Below are 19,066 nucleotides of genomic sequence, written 5' to 3'. Positions count from 1 at the left end.
TTTACAATATATTCTATAGTACAGCTGGCCCTTTTTATCCATGGATTCAATATAAATAGTAATAATAATGAAATATTTATTTATACCCCGCCTCTTCCGCTTTGAGGATCCAGGCGGGTAACAGCTTGAAAATGTTTTTTAAAAGGTATAAATTTCAAATAGCAAACCTTGATTTTTGCCCTTTTATACTAGTCTGCTTCCATGAACTACAAATCCCAGGATCCCTTTGGTGGGGGCCATGCCCAAAGCAAGGGTTGAGTCTGGTTTGATTCCATGCCACAGCAGAGGCTCCTGGTGTCAGTGCTGCAGTGGATCCACTCTTGGTTTTACTCTGAACTTTCAAGTAGTCCAAAGTGCTGAAACCTGTCCCTCAAATGGACTAAAACCCAGACCCCCACTCACTGTGGAAGCCACTGGGGGACGCTCCCCTGGACCTGGGGGCGTGCAGTTGGGCTGGGAAACACCATTCAAGTTAAGTCGAAGGCTTTCATGGCCAGCATCCATAGAAGGGCTGCCAGGCCCAGGAAAACCCAGAGGAGGGAAGACAAGCAGCCACCCAAAGGGAAGGTATTTCTACCATCCATCATACATCAAAGGAGTCACAGGCAGAACAGGCAAAGTGGGGAGGAAGCACAACCTGCAAACGGTTTACAAACCAACCAAGAAAATCCAGCCCATGCTTGGCTCAGCCAAGGACCAGAGAGACCCTCTCACAGCCGCAGGAAGAGTTTAGCACATACCATGCAGCTGCGGACAAGTCTCCATAGGGACCCCCAAACGCAGCGTGCAAACAAGGATCAAGGAACACGAGAGACACTGCAGCAGACTGGGCCAGCCGGAAAAATCATCAGGAGCCGAACACGTTATAAACCATCCTGGGCATAAAATGCTGTTTGAGAACACTGAAGTTCTGGACCATGCCAACGGCTATCAGGTCAGAATGCACAGGGAAGCCACTGAGATCCATAAACACCTGGACAACTTCAACCGGAAAAAAGAAACCCTTAAAGTTTGCCTATCAATCCTGAAGAATAGCAAAATGCAAATGGGAAACCATTCGGAGTCAGGGGCTTTCCCAGCAGATAATGACCACCAATTAGCAGACACTAATCCTTGTTTGCATTAGCCTCCCAGGCTGAGGCCATCCATGAACACAGAACAAGGCACATGCAAATCACTCCTGCATTCCCAGGCTCACACAGGATATATACACCCAATTCTTCCAGGGAAAGCATTCTCTGAAGATGCCAGCCACAGATGCTGCTTTTGAAACGTCAGAAAGAAACTCTGCTAGAACATGGCATTCACAGAGCCCCCCGGAAAACCCACAAAAACAATTGAAGGGATGTTTATTGAGAATGGAGCAAGCTTATTTTCTGCTGCTCTAGAGAATAGAATCTCAGAGTAATGGATGCAAACTCTAGGAAAAGAGATTCCATTCCAACAATGGCAGGAACTTCTACATCTGGAAACCACGAAGATCTATGAGGATCGACTTCAGGAGATGGGTATTTTTAACCTGGAGAAGAGACGGGTAAGAGGTGATATGAGAGCCCTGTTGAAGTATTTGAAGGGAGGTCATATTGAAGATGGGGCAAGCTTGTTTTCTGTTGCTCCAAAGACTAGAATATGGAGCAAAGGATGCAAGCTCCAGGAAAAGAGATTCTACCTCAACATTAGGAGGAAATTCTTTACAGTATAAGAGCTGTTCAACAGTGAAACAGACTCCTTCCTTGGAGAATAGTGGAATCTTCTTCTTTGGAGGTTTTTAAAAAGAGGCTGGATGGCAATCTGTCAGGGATGCTTTGATTGAGAGTTCCTGCATGGCAGAATGGGGTTGGACTGGATCAGGGCCCTTGGGGTCTCTTCCAACTCTAGGATTCTAGGATTCTGTATCTTAGCCTGACTTCACCTACAGCAAAACCCTGCCTATTCAGCCTCATCCCTCATTTCTAGGTTGTCTGGCTATGATCCATAGGCACTGGTTTGCAACTTTGGACCGTGTTTTCCTAGAATCATAGAATTGGAAGAGACCCCAAGAAGGGCCCTGATCCAGTCCAAGCCCCTCCTTCTGCCATGCAGGAACTCTTTATCAAAGCATCTCTGACAGATGGCCATCCAGCCTCTGTTTAAAGACCTCCAAAGAAGGAGACTCCATCAAACTCCAAGGAGGTTTGTTCCACTTTCAAACAGCCCTTACTTTTAGGAAGTTCTTCCTAATGTTCAACTGGAATCTTTTCCTGTAACTTCCATCCATTGCTCCATTGGGTCCTGTTCTCTGGAGCAGCAGAAAACAAGCTTGCTCCCTCCTCAATATGACATCCCTTTAAGTATTTAAACAGGGCTCTCATATCACCTCTTAACCTTCTCCTCTCCAGGCTAAACATATCCAGCTCCCTAAGTCTTTCCTCATAGGGCTTCATGGTTTCTAGACCCTTCACCGTTTTAGTGGCCCTCCTCTTGTCACGCTCCAGCTTCCCAGCATCCTTTTTGGATTGTGGGGCCCAGAACTGGACACAGTTCCTCTCCATTTAAGAAAATAATTATTTGGACCAGACATTTGAAGACGACATTGAAGTAATCAAGCGGAAACTGATTTTAATCATTAAATACACCGACGGCATCCCCCCCTCCAAAGACATTCACACACTGAATCCAAGGCACTAATCCTCGCCGAGATCAATGGATGGGAGCAAGTTTGGGATTTCTAAGCCAAGTTAGTCTGGCACTGAGAATAAAAGTCTGGGAAAGGGGTAATGGCAGCCAACTAGGAAGCCACCTTGTCCCACATGCCTCCTTTGTCGCCACCTTTCCTGGGACCCCAATGCCCAGCTGCCATGGGGTTTCTGTGACTTCAGTAAGGCATTCTGCACATGCCCAGGGGTCTAGGGGCAGAGGTGTGGACCCTTATCTTCAGGGAAGGGTGTAAGGTGTGTGGAAAGCTTGGCAGGTGCAAGGCTAGATAGGAGGAGGTTGTATCATTATTCCACAGTGACTGGATGGCATTGTGCGTGCGCAGGTGTGTGAGGCCGCGAAATGGCATGATAACAACGAGTTATTCATGCATAATATCATTTTGAACATGACATCATGTGAAAACCATTAGTGCAACTGCAGGATTATCATGGGTTAATTACCGTTTATACTTCCAATTGTCCCCCATGTGATAAACTCCATGGGTTCGTTCCTACTATGATTTAAAGCGAATCGCTGATTGGCTTATATGACCCTCGTTCCCATTTGAAACCTGTTCCTAAAGTGATTGGTTTCAATTGCAGTGAAGCAAAGGAAATGCAAAAAAACCCCAAACCCCGCTCTTTCCGGACACTAGTTCTTTGGCAGTACCTTTCGAAAGAATCGATTCCGAAGCGTCCAACAAGTGAGAACGACGGATCTGAATCGTATCGTTCTGGAGGAGTGGGACTGATGGTGTTTGCCATCCTTCCCCAGTTTTTGGTAGATCAGCGCTGCCTCTGTGACCTACGGGCACATGACTTATTTAAAAAAAATAAAATTGATAGAAGATTCAATTCATTGATTTTGCAACTGCTTGCAGTCAGTGAGGCAAGTAGTTGCAAAATCAATGAATCGAATCTTCTATCCATTTATTTTATATATCTATAGTTCCCAAGCCAGGCTGCCCGGGCTGCCGCTTACATCATTGATGACACGCAGATGATTGACATGCATTTTGAAGCGGCTCAAACTATTGGGGATGACAATCGTGCCAAAAAAGAAGTGATTACAAGGGGATAATGAAAAGATCCGCTTTCATAGTGGGAACGATGGACCTTTTGGAGTCGATTTACCAACACGGACCGAAGGCAAATCCCAAACTGGTTTAAATGTAAGTGGGAACGGGCCCTGAGACATCTTCCTTTCCTGCTTCACAGTACCATCGGCTTGGCTTCATCTCCACAAAGCTGGCAGGAGGGGGAATTGTCTTATGCCAGGGCTGTGCTTTTCTTTGGAATTATGACCTGTGGGGAAACAGAGGGACACATGTATGCCTGCGATCGCAGCCTGGCGTGGCAGAGGGAGCGGAGGAAATGCTCAGACGGAGTCCTCCAAATTTTAGCTACACTCTGACCCTTGAACGGTGTAGTAGATCCTAATGGCCATTAGCTTAGACGGTTTTGTAACAGGAAAAGTTAAAGATGTACACAGAGAGTACACCTAGCCTTCTACCAATGGTTATTAGATGTGGCAGTGTACCTCTAAATAACAGAGATAGAACAATGAAAGCAAACAAGGAGTGGATTCTGCTTGTAAGCTTCTAGGAAGGATTTGGCTGGCTTCGTGGAAACAGAATGATGGATTGGAGAGTCCCTTCTCTGACCCAAAAGTGCATCTTTCGGTACCCCAAGCTTTAAAGCCCTTCTTCTTGCACCTGAAGCTCCTGTAACTCCAAATGAGGCCCCCAACTGAACCAGGACTCAAACACTCCCCAACCCTGCTCCATCTAAGTAATCCACTTCTTCGAGGGCCTTCCTAGACCCAGTCCTGAAAACAACGCTTGTAAAGGCCAAGCTATGTCTGTCCTGGGGCTGGAGCCGATCTAGAAAAGTGGATCTGGCACGGCAAGAAGTCAGAAGCACCACCACAAAGGTATTTCCTGGGGAAGCTGAAGACCAGAAATAAAAGCCAAAGGAGCCGAGCCGGCAATTCTTCTCAGGGCGCATGGAACGATGTGGTCGGCAGAGAGGAATGAAGCTGTGCTTTTGCTCCCGCTTGCCCCTTTGGCGTGGGCTCAGGAGGGAAACACTGGGTACGCTCACTTTTCTCCTGGCACCTGGGCTCTAGGATCCACTACCTGGATGACCCACCGCTATGGCACCTGTGGGCTGGGTTGTGCAATGGGGCAGTTGTATGTATGTACAGACTCCTGCCAGGGGCAGCTTGCCTCGCCTCGCTTCCTCCGTCTACCAGACTTCGCAGTGCTTCCCAGGGTTCATGAGGGAGCCAGCAGGGCACTGGAAGTGCTCTATAAAGTCCCGGGAGTTGCTCAGGGTCCCGATGACCCTGAACTTGTCAGGGCTGTGGGGGTCTGTCATCAGGCCCTCGTGTGAGCTCTCCGGCGTGCGCACAGAACACCAGACCTGAACATGGACAAAAAGAAGAGACAATGATAATCATTAGCAATGTTTTCTTACTTTCTGCTGCTCCAGAGACAAAGGCATAAGCAAGTAGGTTCCAATTACAAGGAAAGAGATTGCATGAAGCATTAGCAAAAGCCTGCCTTGATGATAACACATGGAGTTTATCACACAGGGGACAATTATTGTGCAATTGCGCTACCTCGTGTTCAAAGTGATATCCCATGAATAACCCATCGTTATTGTGCAATTGCACTAATGGTTTTCACACAACGTTGAGGTGAAACGTAATTAAAGTGCCATTAACCCATGAATAACCAGGCAAGAAACAGCAGCAAATCATTCACAGGGTTTTCCAGAAGCATTTATGTCCAGATGCATCTGAGGAAGTAGACTTAAGTCTACGAAATCCTAATAATAATAATCATAATAATAATAATAATGCCAACTTCTTTCTTTAGTTAAGTCTCAAAGGTGCTACAAGGTCTTCCTGCAATAAATATACGTGTTAGACTCAAAAATCTATACAGCTGTGGCTACTGCTCTCTATGTTCCCTCTTCTAAGGAGAAACAGAAAACGCATACGGTGGCAGCAAAAGAGAGACTAGGTGAGGGATGACATGCTACCCCATCTCAACTCTTACTTTTCAATGGCAACTTTACATATCTCTATACAGGTCTTTGTTCCATTCCCATTGGACTCTTTGGGCCTCTAATTATAAGACTCCAAGGTCACAACTGGTAACTGTTTTCTAGCATTGACCAAGCAGCAGACGGCACTGAGGTCCATCTCTGCTTTGCCAATGCTGCTGCTGCTATGGTCTGCATCTGAAGTATCTGAGCAGCAACAATTCTTCCGAAAGCTCTTCCATGCCTTTATTCGCAAGACTGCCAGAAAGCATGTAGGAAGCCTCTGCCTCTCCAGATGTTTTTAGACAATGCTCATAGTCCCTTTGCAGGGACTATGTCAAGTCCCTTTGACATGCTGTGTGGGGCTGACAGGAGGCCAAAACATCTGGAAGGCCAAGAGTTTCCCATTACTGTTTGAACCAGAGATGCCAGGAACTGAATTCAGGACCTTAGCTTTTTGTCGCTGGCCTGTGGGGTGGTTTATGCCTTGCCAGTGGTCTCTAGAACTGACTGGAGAGTTCCTAGGTGACAGTGATGGGGAACCAGGTTTTAGGCAGCGGCAGAAATGAGTCTGAGGTCGAGGGTAGATTTGCCATCTCAAGCAGAGGTTACCTGGGCAAATCCTAAGAAGAAAAGCTGGTGGCTTGTGAGGTCCACAGACGGCAGGCGTTTCTCCTCGCCGTTCTTCTTCAGCCAAACTTTATAAGCCTGCAAGGAAGCAAGAAAGAACCTAAGTCTCCGAGCTCAACGGGGCCTGATCCTTTCCCTTCTTTTCTGTTGCTCCAGAGGCTAGAAGACAAAGCACTGGATTCACATTCCAAGAAAAGGGATCCCATCTCAACATTAGGAAGAACTTCTTTACTGCAGGGGCTGTTCGAGAGCGAAATAGTCAGCATCAGAGAGTTGTGGGTTCTCCATTTTTGGAGACCTTCAGACTGAGCTTAGAGAGGCATCTTTCAGGGATGCTTCAGCTGCGCATTCCTACATGGCAAGGAGTTGGATAGCCTTTTCAAATCTAAGATTATATTATTCCCTCGGGGCAACTAGGAACCAAGAGGCAGTGGTAGCTTGAGAGGTCCACTAGGAGTGCTTCTGCACTGTAGAAATAATATAGTTTGATGCCACTTTAACTGCCATTGCTCCATCCTACAGAATCCTGGGATTTGTAGTTTGGTGAGGCACCAGTATCCTTTGGTGGGGAAGGCTCAAGACCTTGTGTGTCTGTGTGTGTGTGTGTGTGCGCGCGCGCATGTGTGTATTGTGTGCTTTCAAGTCGTTTCTGGCATATGGTGACCCTTGCAAAACAACAAATATAAGGATTCTATAGGATGGAGCTACAGACTTAAAGTGGCATCAAACTGCATTATTTCTCCAGTTTAGCTGCACCCTAGGTCTCTTCCCCATGGCCTGCCTTTTTGGGCAAAGGGGCCCATCCTTCCTAACGTGGCTTACTCACATTGTAGGCTGCCTTGAGTCCCCCGTTGTCGGCAATGTTCTCACCCAAAGTCTGCTTGCCGTTGACATGCTCCCCGTTGACAAGGTACTTGCTGTACTGTTCTGTCATGCACTCCGTCCGGTTCTTGAACGCCTCCAGAGATGAGTTCTGCCACCAAGGACGCAGGTTCCCCTCTTTGTCATACTCGCGGCCTGGAACGCATAGAAATGCCTTGCTGGACCCGGCTGGAGGATCACCTGGGACCTCAATCGGTCTCCAATACCAGCCAAGAGATTTCCCCCAGGAGGGCCGTGATGGAGACAACTCTTTCCTTGTGGATTGAAGGCTTTCATGGCTGGCATCCATAGTTTTTTGTGGGTTTTTCGGGTTATGTGGCCATGTTCCAGGAGAGTTTATTCCTGATGTTTTGCCAGCATCTGTGACTGGCATCTCCACTGGCATGGAAGAGAGTGGGGTATATAGTACACCCGCATTTTACGTGGGCACACCATACGCGGTTTTCAGCATATGCTGAAAGCCGTGCCGGAAGAGCCCATCACACACCCTGGAAGAATTACTGGGGTGCGTGCCCATGGCACATGCGTGCTGCTGCGCACCATGGGCACGAGGCCCATTACTTCCTATGGGGCTTCAGCATACACTGATTTCCCCTTACGTAGAGGGATCCAAAACAGATTCCCGCATAAGAGGAGGGCACACTGTATATATACTGTGTGACCCTTGGTTGAGAAGAAGTGATTTCCATGTTAATCTGTGTCTTGTTCTGTTGTTGAATGGCAAGGCTTCAGGGTGGGAGGCTATCAAAGAGGGTTTATATATCCACATAATTGGAGATCCATTGTCTGCTGGGAAACCCCTTGACCCTGGGCCATGTTCATTTCCATTTGCTGAGTCCTGATGTTTCTGTTATTCAGGACTGGGAGCCAAACTTTGTTCACTTTAAGGGTTTCTTTTTTCCTGTTAAAGTTGTCCAGGTGTTTCTGGATTTCAGTGGCTTCCCTGTGCATTTTGACCCAATAGCTGTTGGTATGGTCCAGAATTGCAGTGTTTTCAAACAGCATTTTATGCCTAGGATGGTTTATAACGTGTTCTGATACTGATGACTTTTCTGGCTGACCCAGTCTGCAGTGTCTCTGCAGTGTTCCTTGATTCGTGTTTGAACACTGGATTTGGTGGACCCTGTGTAGACTTGCAAGATGCAAATGAAAAACCACCCAAGGCCAGGGCTTTCCCCAGCAAACAATGATTACTAATTTAAACAGACACTGATCCTCTTTGCAGATCCTCCCACCTGGAGGCCTTGCCATTTAACAACAGAACAATACACACATTAACATGGAAATCACTCCTCCCAACCTAGAGTCACACAGTGTGTGTGTGTGTATATATCTGTAGCCCACTCTCTTCTATGCCAGCATTCTCTGAAGATTCCAAAGCCACAGATGCTGGCAAAGTGTCAGGAACACACTCTTCTAGAACATGGACCCATAGCCTGAAAAGCCCACAAAAAACTACAACGCTTCCCTTTTTATCTGCCCCTGGTCAGACATTTTCTGGCTCCAAAGAGTAAATCCCCGCAAGCAAGAGAAGATGCCGTCTCGCACGGAGTGTAGATTGTGGCTGGCAGTGGCTCTACAGCGCCTCAAATAAAGCACTTTATCAGCTCAGGTACCTTAGATCCTTTAATGCCAAGGATTAAACCAAGACCACTGAGTTGTGTCTCAGCTGCGACTGAATTACAGCCAACAAGCAGCAGCTTTATTATTTATTCATTTCTCTCGGTTGATGCTGTGTATAGTTTGCAGCAAAAAACAAAAGGTCAGAATTTTGTGCAGATGTGACCCACTCTCCTCTGAACTCCACAAGCCACACAATGCACAGTGGGCCCTTCCCTTACGCAGAGCATCCATTCCGGACCCCTGCGTAAGGGAAATTATGCATATGCTGGAGCCCTGTTAGAAATAATGGGACTCATGCTTGTGGCGTGGCACAACGCGCATGCCACTGGTGCATGCCCCATGACTTCTTCCGGGGTGCACCAGGGCTTTTTCCATCACTGTTTTCAGCATATGCTGAAAGCCGCGTAGGTTGTGCCCACGTATGATGTGGGCGCACTGTGTACGTCTAGTTTGCACAGATTTGATGGTTGCTACGAGTCGTGAAGCATGCAGAAAACCTCTTACCAATGGAAAATGTACTCATCTTCCATCTGCCTTCTGAGATTTTTGGCGGATACTATGCATAGATTTTTAGACTACAAGGACTTTACAATATATAAGGACTTTGCAAATATAAGGGAAGTCATAGTGCCACTGCATTCTGCTTTGGTCAGACCTCACCTGGAATAAGACTGTGTCCAGTTCTGGGCAAAACAATTCAAGAAGGATGTGGAGAAACTGGAGCCATGTGTCCAGAGGAGGAGGACTAAAACGGAATGGAGGAAAATAACACAACAACAGGCCTGAAAGCTGCCTGATCTCTATAAAAAGGGGGGTTCCCTGCTAGAGCAGTTAAGAGGTATGGAGCTAACGGTCCATAAAAAGATCAGCTCAAGAAAGGGCCACTGTCTCTCTCTCTCTCTCCGTTAGAAGGATGGAGCATGCATATGGGATGGAAGCAGCCACAAGCGGCAGAGCGTGGTCCTACCTTGGTCATCGAAAGCATGGGTGAGTTCGTGCCCCATCACAACGCCAATGCCTCCAAAGTTGAGGGCCCTGAAGGGAAGAAATAAAAAGTCAGGACATCAGTAAGCCAGCCTTTGGAGCATTGCAAGTAGAGAAACAAATGTTTTAAATAAAGCTAAATAGGGCACATTCAGATGCAGCACTAAACAAATGAGTTCGGTTCCTTCCATCACACGCGCCATAACAATTTGGGGTGGGGGGGGTTAGCACCCATCTCCCTCCTCCTCTCTTCCCTCTCTCTCTCACAGACATGCCATTAAAGTTTCTCTTCCCCAAAAAGAACAGGAATTGTCTGACTAAAAGGTGAGTTAAGGGGCAAAACAACACAGGAAGACCTCTTCCCTAAAGTGACTCTCCAAGGGATAGAGAATTCAGATTCAAAATGTAATACTGCATACTTTATAACTGATAAATAGAATCTAAACTGAGTGGAGAAAAACCTAGTATTTATTAATAAAATGTGTTAACTGCAGTGAAAAACATTTCATATTCATAATGGACACTATGCTCCAGGATTTAAATCCCGATTTTGCAAGGGATTTAGGCACTTAGCCTCCCATCTGATAAACACTGTTGCCGAATATATTTTGTTAGTATATAGCTTTTCACTCAGTTTAGATTCTAGTTGTTGTTGTTTTCCCCCGTTATATGGTATGCAACACTGACATTATTGCACTTTGTATTACATTTTAAGGGGAGATTCAGGAAAGCCTTGCCACCTTTGAAGAGAAAGCAACTACCGAGGGACAGGAGGCAAAGCATTTGGATGCAAGACTCCTGGCTTGGTTTTGTGGGGGGCCCTACTGCATTGACTCCTCCTCAGGTTTCCCTGCCCTTCTGACTCTCTTTTGCTGGAGGGAAAGTCCAGGAGCAGCTATTCTCCTTTAAAACCAGCTGCAGAGGTCTCCGTCTCTTCTTCCTGCTTGACTGCCCAAAGAGGTTTTCCAAACTGGAAGGCGACTTCAAGTCCCTTTCGAGGGGGTGCATCCCATGTGCATCCCATGTTGGGTACTTGGGTAATGAGGGGTCAAAGTGGTCCCTAGAGATCACCCAGCTAGTTTTTCTGGTGAGACACTGGACTAGATGGCGCTGCAAAATCCACAGCAGGTCTGGGGAAAGGGACGGCCACAGAGCAGGTATGAGGAAAGACAACATGGAGGACCTCGCAAATATGGCCATGATGCCTGGATTCTCTGCAACAAGCGTGAGCAAATTAAGGGCTGGCAATTGCAGGCTAAGCAGCCAGTGAGATGTAACTAAAGAGAGGACGTTTGGGCACAAACAGGAGCAAACTGGTTTGCTTCCAGCATTGCAGCAGGAGCTCTGTGGAATCTGGTCTGATCTGCACTGCAGAAATAATGCAGTCTGGCACCACTTTAACATGGTTCCATGGCTCCATCCTATAGAATTATGAGGTTTGAGGTTTGTTTTGGCACCACAGGACTCTGACAGAGAAGGCCAAATGTCTTCCAAAACTACAAATCCAGAATTCCACAGATGGAGCCATGGCAGTTAAAGCAGTCAAACGGCATGATTTCTGCAGTGCAGATCGGACCTGAACATATGGGGACAAGACTGGCAAGGTTCTAGGGTTGACCCACAGCTGGCTTTCTGCAAGGGATGGCTGTTTCTTGACCATAAGTGGAATTAGGAAGAGCCAAACCTGCCACGTTTCCATTTAGAAACTCCCTCCTCCACCTGTGGCCACTTTGTAATACATGCTCCTCTGCAACCCAGGCAGTTTTAAGACCAGAGAAGCCAGATCTGAGGCTGCTGAGGACAAGACCACCAGCCTCTCTGCCCCAAGACCACCCTGATAAAGCCCCCAAACCCCCGACTCACTTGGGGTGGCTGCGAGCGTAGAACGGAGCCTGGAGGATCCCTGCGGGGAAGACAATGCCGTTCTTGTTGGGGAGGTAGTAAGCATTGACGGTCTGTGGGGTCATGCTCCACCTGGAGAAGGAAAAAGTGTATGTTATGAATGTTCTTGCTGTTGCTATAAAAACATGGAAGAGATGATCTTTATTATGCAAGGCTGCTGTCAGCAGATGGGGCTACCTGGAGACCCATCCTGGAAGGACCTTGGGAATCAGACAGAGAGCTGGTCAAAAGTGCAAGAGTTCGCTGTATTTTGGCATTATTGCTCTTTGGCGCAAATGTGTCTGAAAAACATCCTGCATTTGCATTGTTCTTCCCCCCTTCTTTTAAATCCCATTTCTGTGCAGGATTCATCAAGTGTGGCAAACACTAAAACTAAAGAGAGGGCTGGGGAACGGGTCGCGTTGCATCTGAAATGCTTGGGACCAGAAGTGTTTTGGGTTTTAGATTTTTATGGATTTTGGAGTATCTGTATTCACAGATATGTACATATTGAGATATGCTGGAGATTGGATCCAAGTCTAAACACAAATTCATTTATGCTTCACATGCACTTTATACACATAGCCTGAAGGTAAATTTACACAGGCTATTTTTAATAGTTTTGTGCATGAAACAAAGTTTGTGTACACTGAACCAGATAGCAAAGGTGTCACTCTCTCGGCCACCCACAAAAGAAGTTTTGGGTTTTGGAATAGTACGGATTTCAGAATTCCAGATAAGGGAGACTCAACCTATACAGCAGACCCTTGTTCTCCGCTGGGGTTTGGTCCCAAGATCCCCTCTCCATGGATCACAAAATCCATGGATGCTCAAGTCCCATTAAATATAATGACACAGCAAAATGGTGTCCCTTATACAAAATGGAAAATCAAGGTTTGATATTTGAAATTTATACTTTTTGGAACATTTTCAAACCGTGGAAGCTTGAATCCGTGTATAAAAATCCGTGTCTAAGAAGGGCTAACTGTACTTTATAATCGGCATCCATCCAGCTCCTATTCCCCTTTGGGTTATAAGACCCGAATGCCACCCCACTCCACTCGCACCCCTATGTTGCTGCTGCTATTATGTATTTTCTGAAGCCACATCTCTGGAGAAGGAAAAGTCACAAGTCACAAGAATAAGCCCCTGAGTGTAAATCTCCCTTTGACAGCAATAAATCAGGAACGGGGCATTTGCTGGATTTTCTTGCTCGCTCAGCAAAGGACAGGAGAGACCTTCTCACAGCCGCAGGAAGAGTTGACTGCATACAATTCGGCTGCAGACAAGTCTCCATAGGGACCACGAAACACAGAGTTCAAACACAAATCAAGGAATATGAGAGACCCTCATACTGGGTCAGCCAGAAAAACCAGCAGTAGAAGAACACATTATGAACCATCCTGGGCATAAAATACTGTTTGAAAACACTGAAATTCTGGACCATGCCAACCACTACCATGTCGCTGAAATCCATAAACACCTGGACAACGTCAACAGAAAAGAAGAAACCCTTAAAGTGAACAAAGTTTGGCTCCCAGTCCCGAAAAACAACAAAACCCAGGCCCAGCAAAATGCCTGTGCAAACTACCCAGGGCCAGAGGGATTCCCAGCAGACAATGGATCACTAATTAAGAAGATTAAACCCCAAGGCTTTGCCATTCATGAACAGAACAATACACAGATTAGCATGTAAATCACTTCCTCTCAACCAACAGTATCTATATATACCCCACTCTCTTCCACGCCAGCGTTCCCTGAAGATGCCAGCCACAGATGCTGGCGAAACGTCAGGAATGAACTCTTCTAGAACATGGCCACAGAGCCCAAAGCCCCCACAAAAAACCATGGAAGCTGGCCATGAAAGCCTTTGACTTCACAAATCCTTACTGGTCTCGGTTGGGGGGCTTCCTCAGCTGGTCTGCCATGAAGCGGGCAGAGAAATTGTAGAAGTTCAGCATGTTCTGGAAGAAGGAGTCTTCTGAGACGTCATACTTGCAGAGAAAAACAGGAAAGGGAAGAAAGAGGGCTGAATGAGATTAAAACTCTTTAACCAAATCATAGCTCTGTGGTAGAGGAAATGCCTTGCTAAAACCCTTCATCCTGGAAAGCTAGCCAAATCATAGCTCCAGCCGTCTACAGGCAGGAAAACATTTTGGGAGTTGAGAAAGGCAAACGTTGCCATGCAGGACTTCACATGGATTTGGATAAAGTTCCAAATGAGCAGAGTGAGCAGGAAAACTGTGCAGAAGGGAAGATGATCACCCCATCCGTCATCATAGAATCACAGAGTTGGAAGGGACCCCAAGGACCACCCAGTGCAGACCCTTGCCATGCAGGAATTCGCACTCTAAGCACTCTGTTTATAGAGTCATAGGTTTGGAAGAGACTGCAAGAAGGGCCATCCAGTCCAACCTCTTCTGCCATGCAGGAACTCTCAATCAAAGCATCCCCAACAGATGGCCATCCAGCTTCTATTTAAAGACCTCCAGGGAAGGAGACTCCATTATACTCCAAGAGAACAAACAGCCCTTACTGTCAGGAAGTTCCTCTGAATGTTGAACTGGAATCTCTTTTCCTGGAGCTTGCATCTATTGCTCTGGTTCTTATTCTCTGGAGCAGCAGAGAACCAATCTTCCTCCTCAATATGGCATCCCTTCAAGTATTTAAACAGGGCTATATCATATCCCCTCCTAACCTTCTCTTCTCCAGCTCCCTACATCTCTCCACATAAGGCATGGTTTCCAGACCCTTCACCATTTCGGCATGTGATCTGAAAACACCTGTGCTAGGGATGTGTACAAGGGGTCATGTGGCCCTTAGCCAGTCCCAGTGCGCTGCCGCCACTGTCCTCAAGTGACCCACGGCGATGGCAGATACGCTCGGTGGGATGCGCATGGAGATGGCTGCCCCAGCCTGGGCACTGAAGGCCAGGTAATGGGGCCGGTTGGGGCTGCTGTGGGACCAGGACACTCCATGTATAAACATCCCCAGCTCCCTAAGTCATTCCTCAAAGGGCTTCATGGTTTCCAGACCCTTCACCGTTTTATCCACCCTCCTTTGGACACATGGCTCCGCTCCAGCTTCTCAATGTCCTTTTTGAATTGTTTTGCCCAGAATTGGACCAAAGCAGAATAGAGTTGCACTATTACTTCCCTTGATCTAGACACTATACTTTTTTTGATGCTCTTACTGTCAGGAAGTTCCTCCTAATGTTTAGGTAGAATTTCTTTTCCTATAGATTGCAGCCTAGACTTTCCCAATGCACCTTCTTTTAAGAAACGTAGACCATGCCAGTTGCAAGCACATGCTTCAAGTCATGCCAAGCTGGACCCTCTGTGTCATGTCAAACAGAGCAAGATAACTGGGATGGAGAAGAGCTGCTCTCCTCCTCTCTCAGCCCAGTCACTGCCCATGCCCTTCCGCATACCCCATCGTAGACATCGTCCAGCTCCTTATCGTCCAGGATGAACTCTGGAAAGCCGATCATGTCATAGATGGAGTCAGCCTGCAAAACGAGGGGGGAAAGACCATATGAGGCTCACAGCAGAAATGGGGGGAGAAGAAGCCATGCAGGAGATCATGTGCAAGTCAGTGATAAACAGAGCAGGTCTTACACTGTGATGGCATGGACTCCTCCTTGGAAACACTGAATTTATTGGTTGTATATTAAAGTACAGTGCGCTCTTGCTTTATGTGAGGATCCGTTTCAGACCCCGCTGCGTAAGGCAAGTTCCTCATGTGCTTGAGCCCCACTGAAACTAATGGGGCTTGTGCACGTGGTGCGGTGTAGTGCTGGCGTCGCAGGCGCACATACCATTTCCTCTTCATTGCGTGGCTTTCAGCATAAGCTGAAAGCCACATATAGTACGCCCACATATGACGCAGGCATGCAGTATAAGGTAAGGAGCTGTTGGGAGCAAGGAAAAAAATGTTGGAGAGAATACTGATTGGTGGAATGTTTAAGGAGATTTGGATAAAGTTGGTGAATGGCAGCTGGGAATTTATCTTCTGTCAAACAGCCCTTTCTGTCAGGAAGCTCCTCCTAAAGTTTAGGTGGAATCTCTTTTCCTGTAGCTTGCATCCATTGCTCCTTGTCCTGTTCTCTGGAGCAGCAGAAAACAAGCTTGCTCCCTCTTCAATGTGACACCCCTTCAAATATTTAAACAGGGCTACTATCATATCACCTCTTATTTGTCTCTTCTCCAGGCTAAACATACCCAGGTCGATCAGTCATAGAATCGTAGAGTTGGAAGAGGCCCCAAGGGCCCTGATCCAACCCAACCCCCTTCTGCCATGCAGGAATTCACAATCAAAGCATTGCTGACAGATGGCCATCCAGCTTCTGTTTAAAAATCTCCAAAGAGGGAAACCACCACTTTCCAAGGCATCTTATTCCACTATCTAACAGATCTCACCAGCAGGAAGTTCCTCCTAATGTTGAGGTGGAATTTCCTTTCCTATAGCTTGCATCCATTGTTCCGGGTCCTATTCTCTGGAGCATCAGAAAACATGCTTGCTCCATCCTCAGTAGGAGATCCTTCAAATACTTAAACAAGGCTACATCATATCCCCTCTTAACCTTCTCTTCTCCAGGCTAAACATCCCCAGCTCCCTATGTCTCTCTGCATAAGGCATGGTTTCCAGACCCTTCACCATTTTGGCATGTGATCTGAAAACACCTGTGCTAGGGATGTGTACAACCTGTGACCCAAGGGGCTCATGTGGCCCTTTGCCAGTCCCAGTGCGCTGCCTCCACTATCCTCAAGTGACCCACGGCGATGGCAGACACGCCCGGTTGCTCGGTGGGATGCGCATGGAGATGGCTGCCTCAGCATGGGCACTGAAGGCCAGGTAATGGGGCCGGTTGGGGCCACTGTGGGACCAGGGCACTCCATGCTCCCCGCTGGACTACTGTGGCCAGTGCAGACAAGGCCATGGTCACCTTCTCTTTAGCCGCTTGCCTTGTCTTCTCATCCATCCAGTCCAGCTGGTCCAAGGACTCCTCAAAGGCTGTGCGTATCTCAGTGATCATGTCCTCAGCCTGGAAGCAAAGGTGCAAGAAGAATAAAGATTAGCATCACTGCTTTCACTCTTCACCCCATTCCCAATATCAGGTGAAGTAGATATAAACGGTTTTACATCGCATGAAGGGAAGAGAAGGGGAGGAAAAGGGTGGCTTAAGCCTATCTGCCCCACCGGGGGTGGCGGACCCATTAGAATGGTCCGCCCTCGAAGGCTGATGGAGCCCATTGGATTCCAGACAGCCTTAGAGGGTTTAATGGTTGGGAATGCCGGTGATCCTGTCGATGCTCTGGTCAATACCTGGAACACCGATCTTACCAGGGCTATCGACACGATCGCTCCCAAGCGCCCTTGCCATCCCACCCCAAATCGGAGGCCCTGGTTCATGCCAGAGCTGAGGAAAATGAAGCGGTTTGGACGACAGCTAGAGCGCAGGTGGCGGAAGACTCGACTCTTATCCGACAGAACTCGCCATAGGAACTTTCTTCATTCCTATCGGGAGGCAATACGTGCAGCGAAGAGAGCCTTCTCCTCTGCACGTATTGCGTCTGCAGAGTCCCGTCCAGCAGAGCTGTTTAAGGTGGTGAGGGAAATGGCGCAGGTGCCCCCTGCGCCAAATCCCTTACTTAACCCGATGACGGCCTGCTATAGAAGGGATTTGGAATAGAATTCTAGAGCATTTTCTGTCTAGGAAGCAGTGTTTCTGCACCGAAAATGCTGTTTTCTGCGCAAAACAACCAAACGCAAACTTTACACAAAATAAGTCCCAAACCGTGAAGTTTCTTGTCAGTTTGGGAATCTTCTCATCAGGGTTTCTTGACACGCAAGAAGCATGTTTTTCAACCATTTCATGAATATTTTCAACTATTCTTTCCATTAACAACAACAAAAAAAGGCAAATATTCCCAAGGAAGTGCGCACAGAGCGCATGGGAGCCGGCATCAGCCTGGGAGAAGGCAATGCGCAGAGGGAGGCTGTCAGACTTTGCAGGGGATACTCACGATCTTCTTGCTGTGTCTGTCGAAGGTGGCTTTTACGAACAAGGACCCGAGGGCAAAGCCCAAAGTGTCGTCTGTGTTGGAGATGCAGGTTTGCCAGCGAGGGGTGCAGGACTCCAAGGAAAAGGAAAGAGAAACAAGCGTGAGATCCAAAGCGGAGCATGGTCCCAAAGTATTGTTCCTACGCTTACAGGGGTGTAAGTAGGGGAAGACGCTGCTTTGTAAAGGCAGTGGCCCACTAGGGCTACTGACACAATTAGTAAATTAACAAAGGCGCACATGCTGGGAGCATCAAGGCAGGGCTTTCGCAAAGCACTCTGCGTTGGGCTACCTTTGGATCGATTTTGGAAACTTCAAAACATGGCAGCCAGATTGATCGCTGGAGTGATCATAGCACACCAGTCCTAGAATCACAGAATCATTGAGTTGGAAGAGACCCCAAGAAGGGCCCTGATCCCGTCCAACCCCCTTCTTCTGCCGTGCAGGAACTCTCCATTGAAGCATCCTCTGAGACAGACGGCCATCCAGCCTCTGCTTAAAGACAGCCTCCAAGGAAGGCGACTCCTTCTATGAGTAAATATTAAAACCATTCCAATGTCTGCCAGTTAGTTTCTGGGGAAGGTACAAAGCGTTGGATATTACCTTTAGAATCATAGATGTTGGAAGAGACCCCCAAAAGGGCCCTGATCCAGTCCAACCCCATTCTCCTGCCATGCAGGAACTCTCAATCAAAGCACACCCAACAACCCTGCATGGCTTGTGTCCAGGCTACCTATAGGATGTCTTCCTCCCATAGGATCCGCCTTTTACATTCCGGTCCTGTGGTGGACATTTACTCTGGTCAGCCAGGACTGGACTGGCAATGGTCAGCCAGAGAACCTTTTCTTCAGCCACCTCCAAATTGTGGAATGACCGGCCGTGAAAGATTCGAGAGCGAAACATGCTGTTTGCATTGAAAACAGTATCAAAGACCTATATCTTCCAGCAGACTTGCCCAGTTATTTAGAATCTGGGTTAATAATATTGTAATAGTTTAATTCCCTTTTAATGTCCTTTTTTCTATGTTTTTATCTTTTCTCTCTTTTTCCTTGTCCGGTTTGTTCATGTTGGGAAGCCGCTCTGGGCCCCAGTTCTGGGAAAAGAGCGGGATACACATAAATATAACTATAATAGTAATAATATCCAGTTGATTTTAAATTGGCGTGTTGCTAATTTTATGTTGGATGATTTTAATGTACCTATGTTTACACGTTTAAATGGTTTTAGGTGTTTTAATCTATGTTGTTCTACTCCATTCACCCATCTTTTGACTGTTTT

General features: G+C 47.1%; 1 protein-coding gene across 2 annotated transcripts in view; it reads right to left on the bottom strand.

The window, feature by feature from the left end:
- Nucleotides 1-2,572: 2,572 nt before the first annotated feature.
- Nucleotides 2,573-19,066, bottom strand: part of ECE2 (endothelin converting enzyme 2) — a 69,883-nt gene continuing 53,389 nt past the window's right edge. The window contains exons 11-19 of one of the 2 annotated variants that reach the window (XM_089508540.1): nt 17,753-17,863; nt 16,672-16,770; nt 15,157-15,234; nt 13,617-13,720; nt 11,709-11,819; nt 9,829-9,896; nt 7,183-7,373; nt 6,339-6,434; nt 2,573-5,099 (exon numbers count right to left, since the gene is read on the bottom strand). In XM_089508540.1, coding sequence (XP_089364666.1) covers nt 4,923-5,099; nt 6,339-6,434; nt 7,183-7,373; nt 9,829-9,896; nt 11,709-11,819; nt 13,617-13,720; nt 15,157-15,234; nt 16,672-16,770; nt 17,753-17,863 — 1,035 coding nt within the window. In that variant the 3' untranslated portion in view covers nt 2,573-4,922. The remainder of the gene's footprint in view (nt 5,100-6,338; nt 6,435-7,182; nt 7,374-9,828; nt 9,897-11,708; nt 11,820-13,616; nt 13,721-15,156; nt 15,235-16,671; nt 16,771-17,752; nt 17,864-19,066) is intronic. The other variant, XM_089508541.1, reaches the window with a different exon arrangement.

The sequence above is a fragment of the Sceloporus occidentalis genome, unplaced genomic scaffold, assembly GCF_023333645.1.
Source record: "Sceloporus occidentalis isolate IW3139 unplaced genomic scaffold, rSceOcc1.0.p SCAF_2, whole genome shotgun sequence".
Classification (NCBI taxonomy): domain Eukaryota; kingdom Metazoa; phylum Chordata; class Lepidosauria; order Squamata; family Phrynosomatidae; genus Sceloporus; species Sceloporus occidentalis.
Note: the sequence above shows the minus strand (reverse complement) of the source record. Positions and strands in the feature narration are given on the sequence as shown.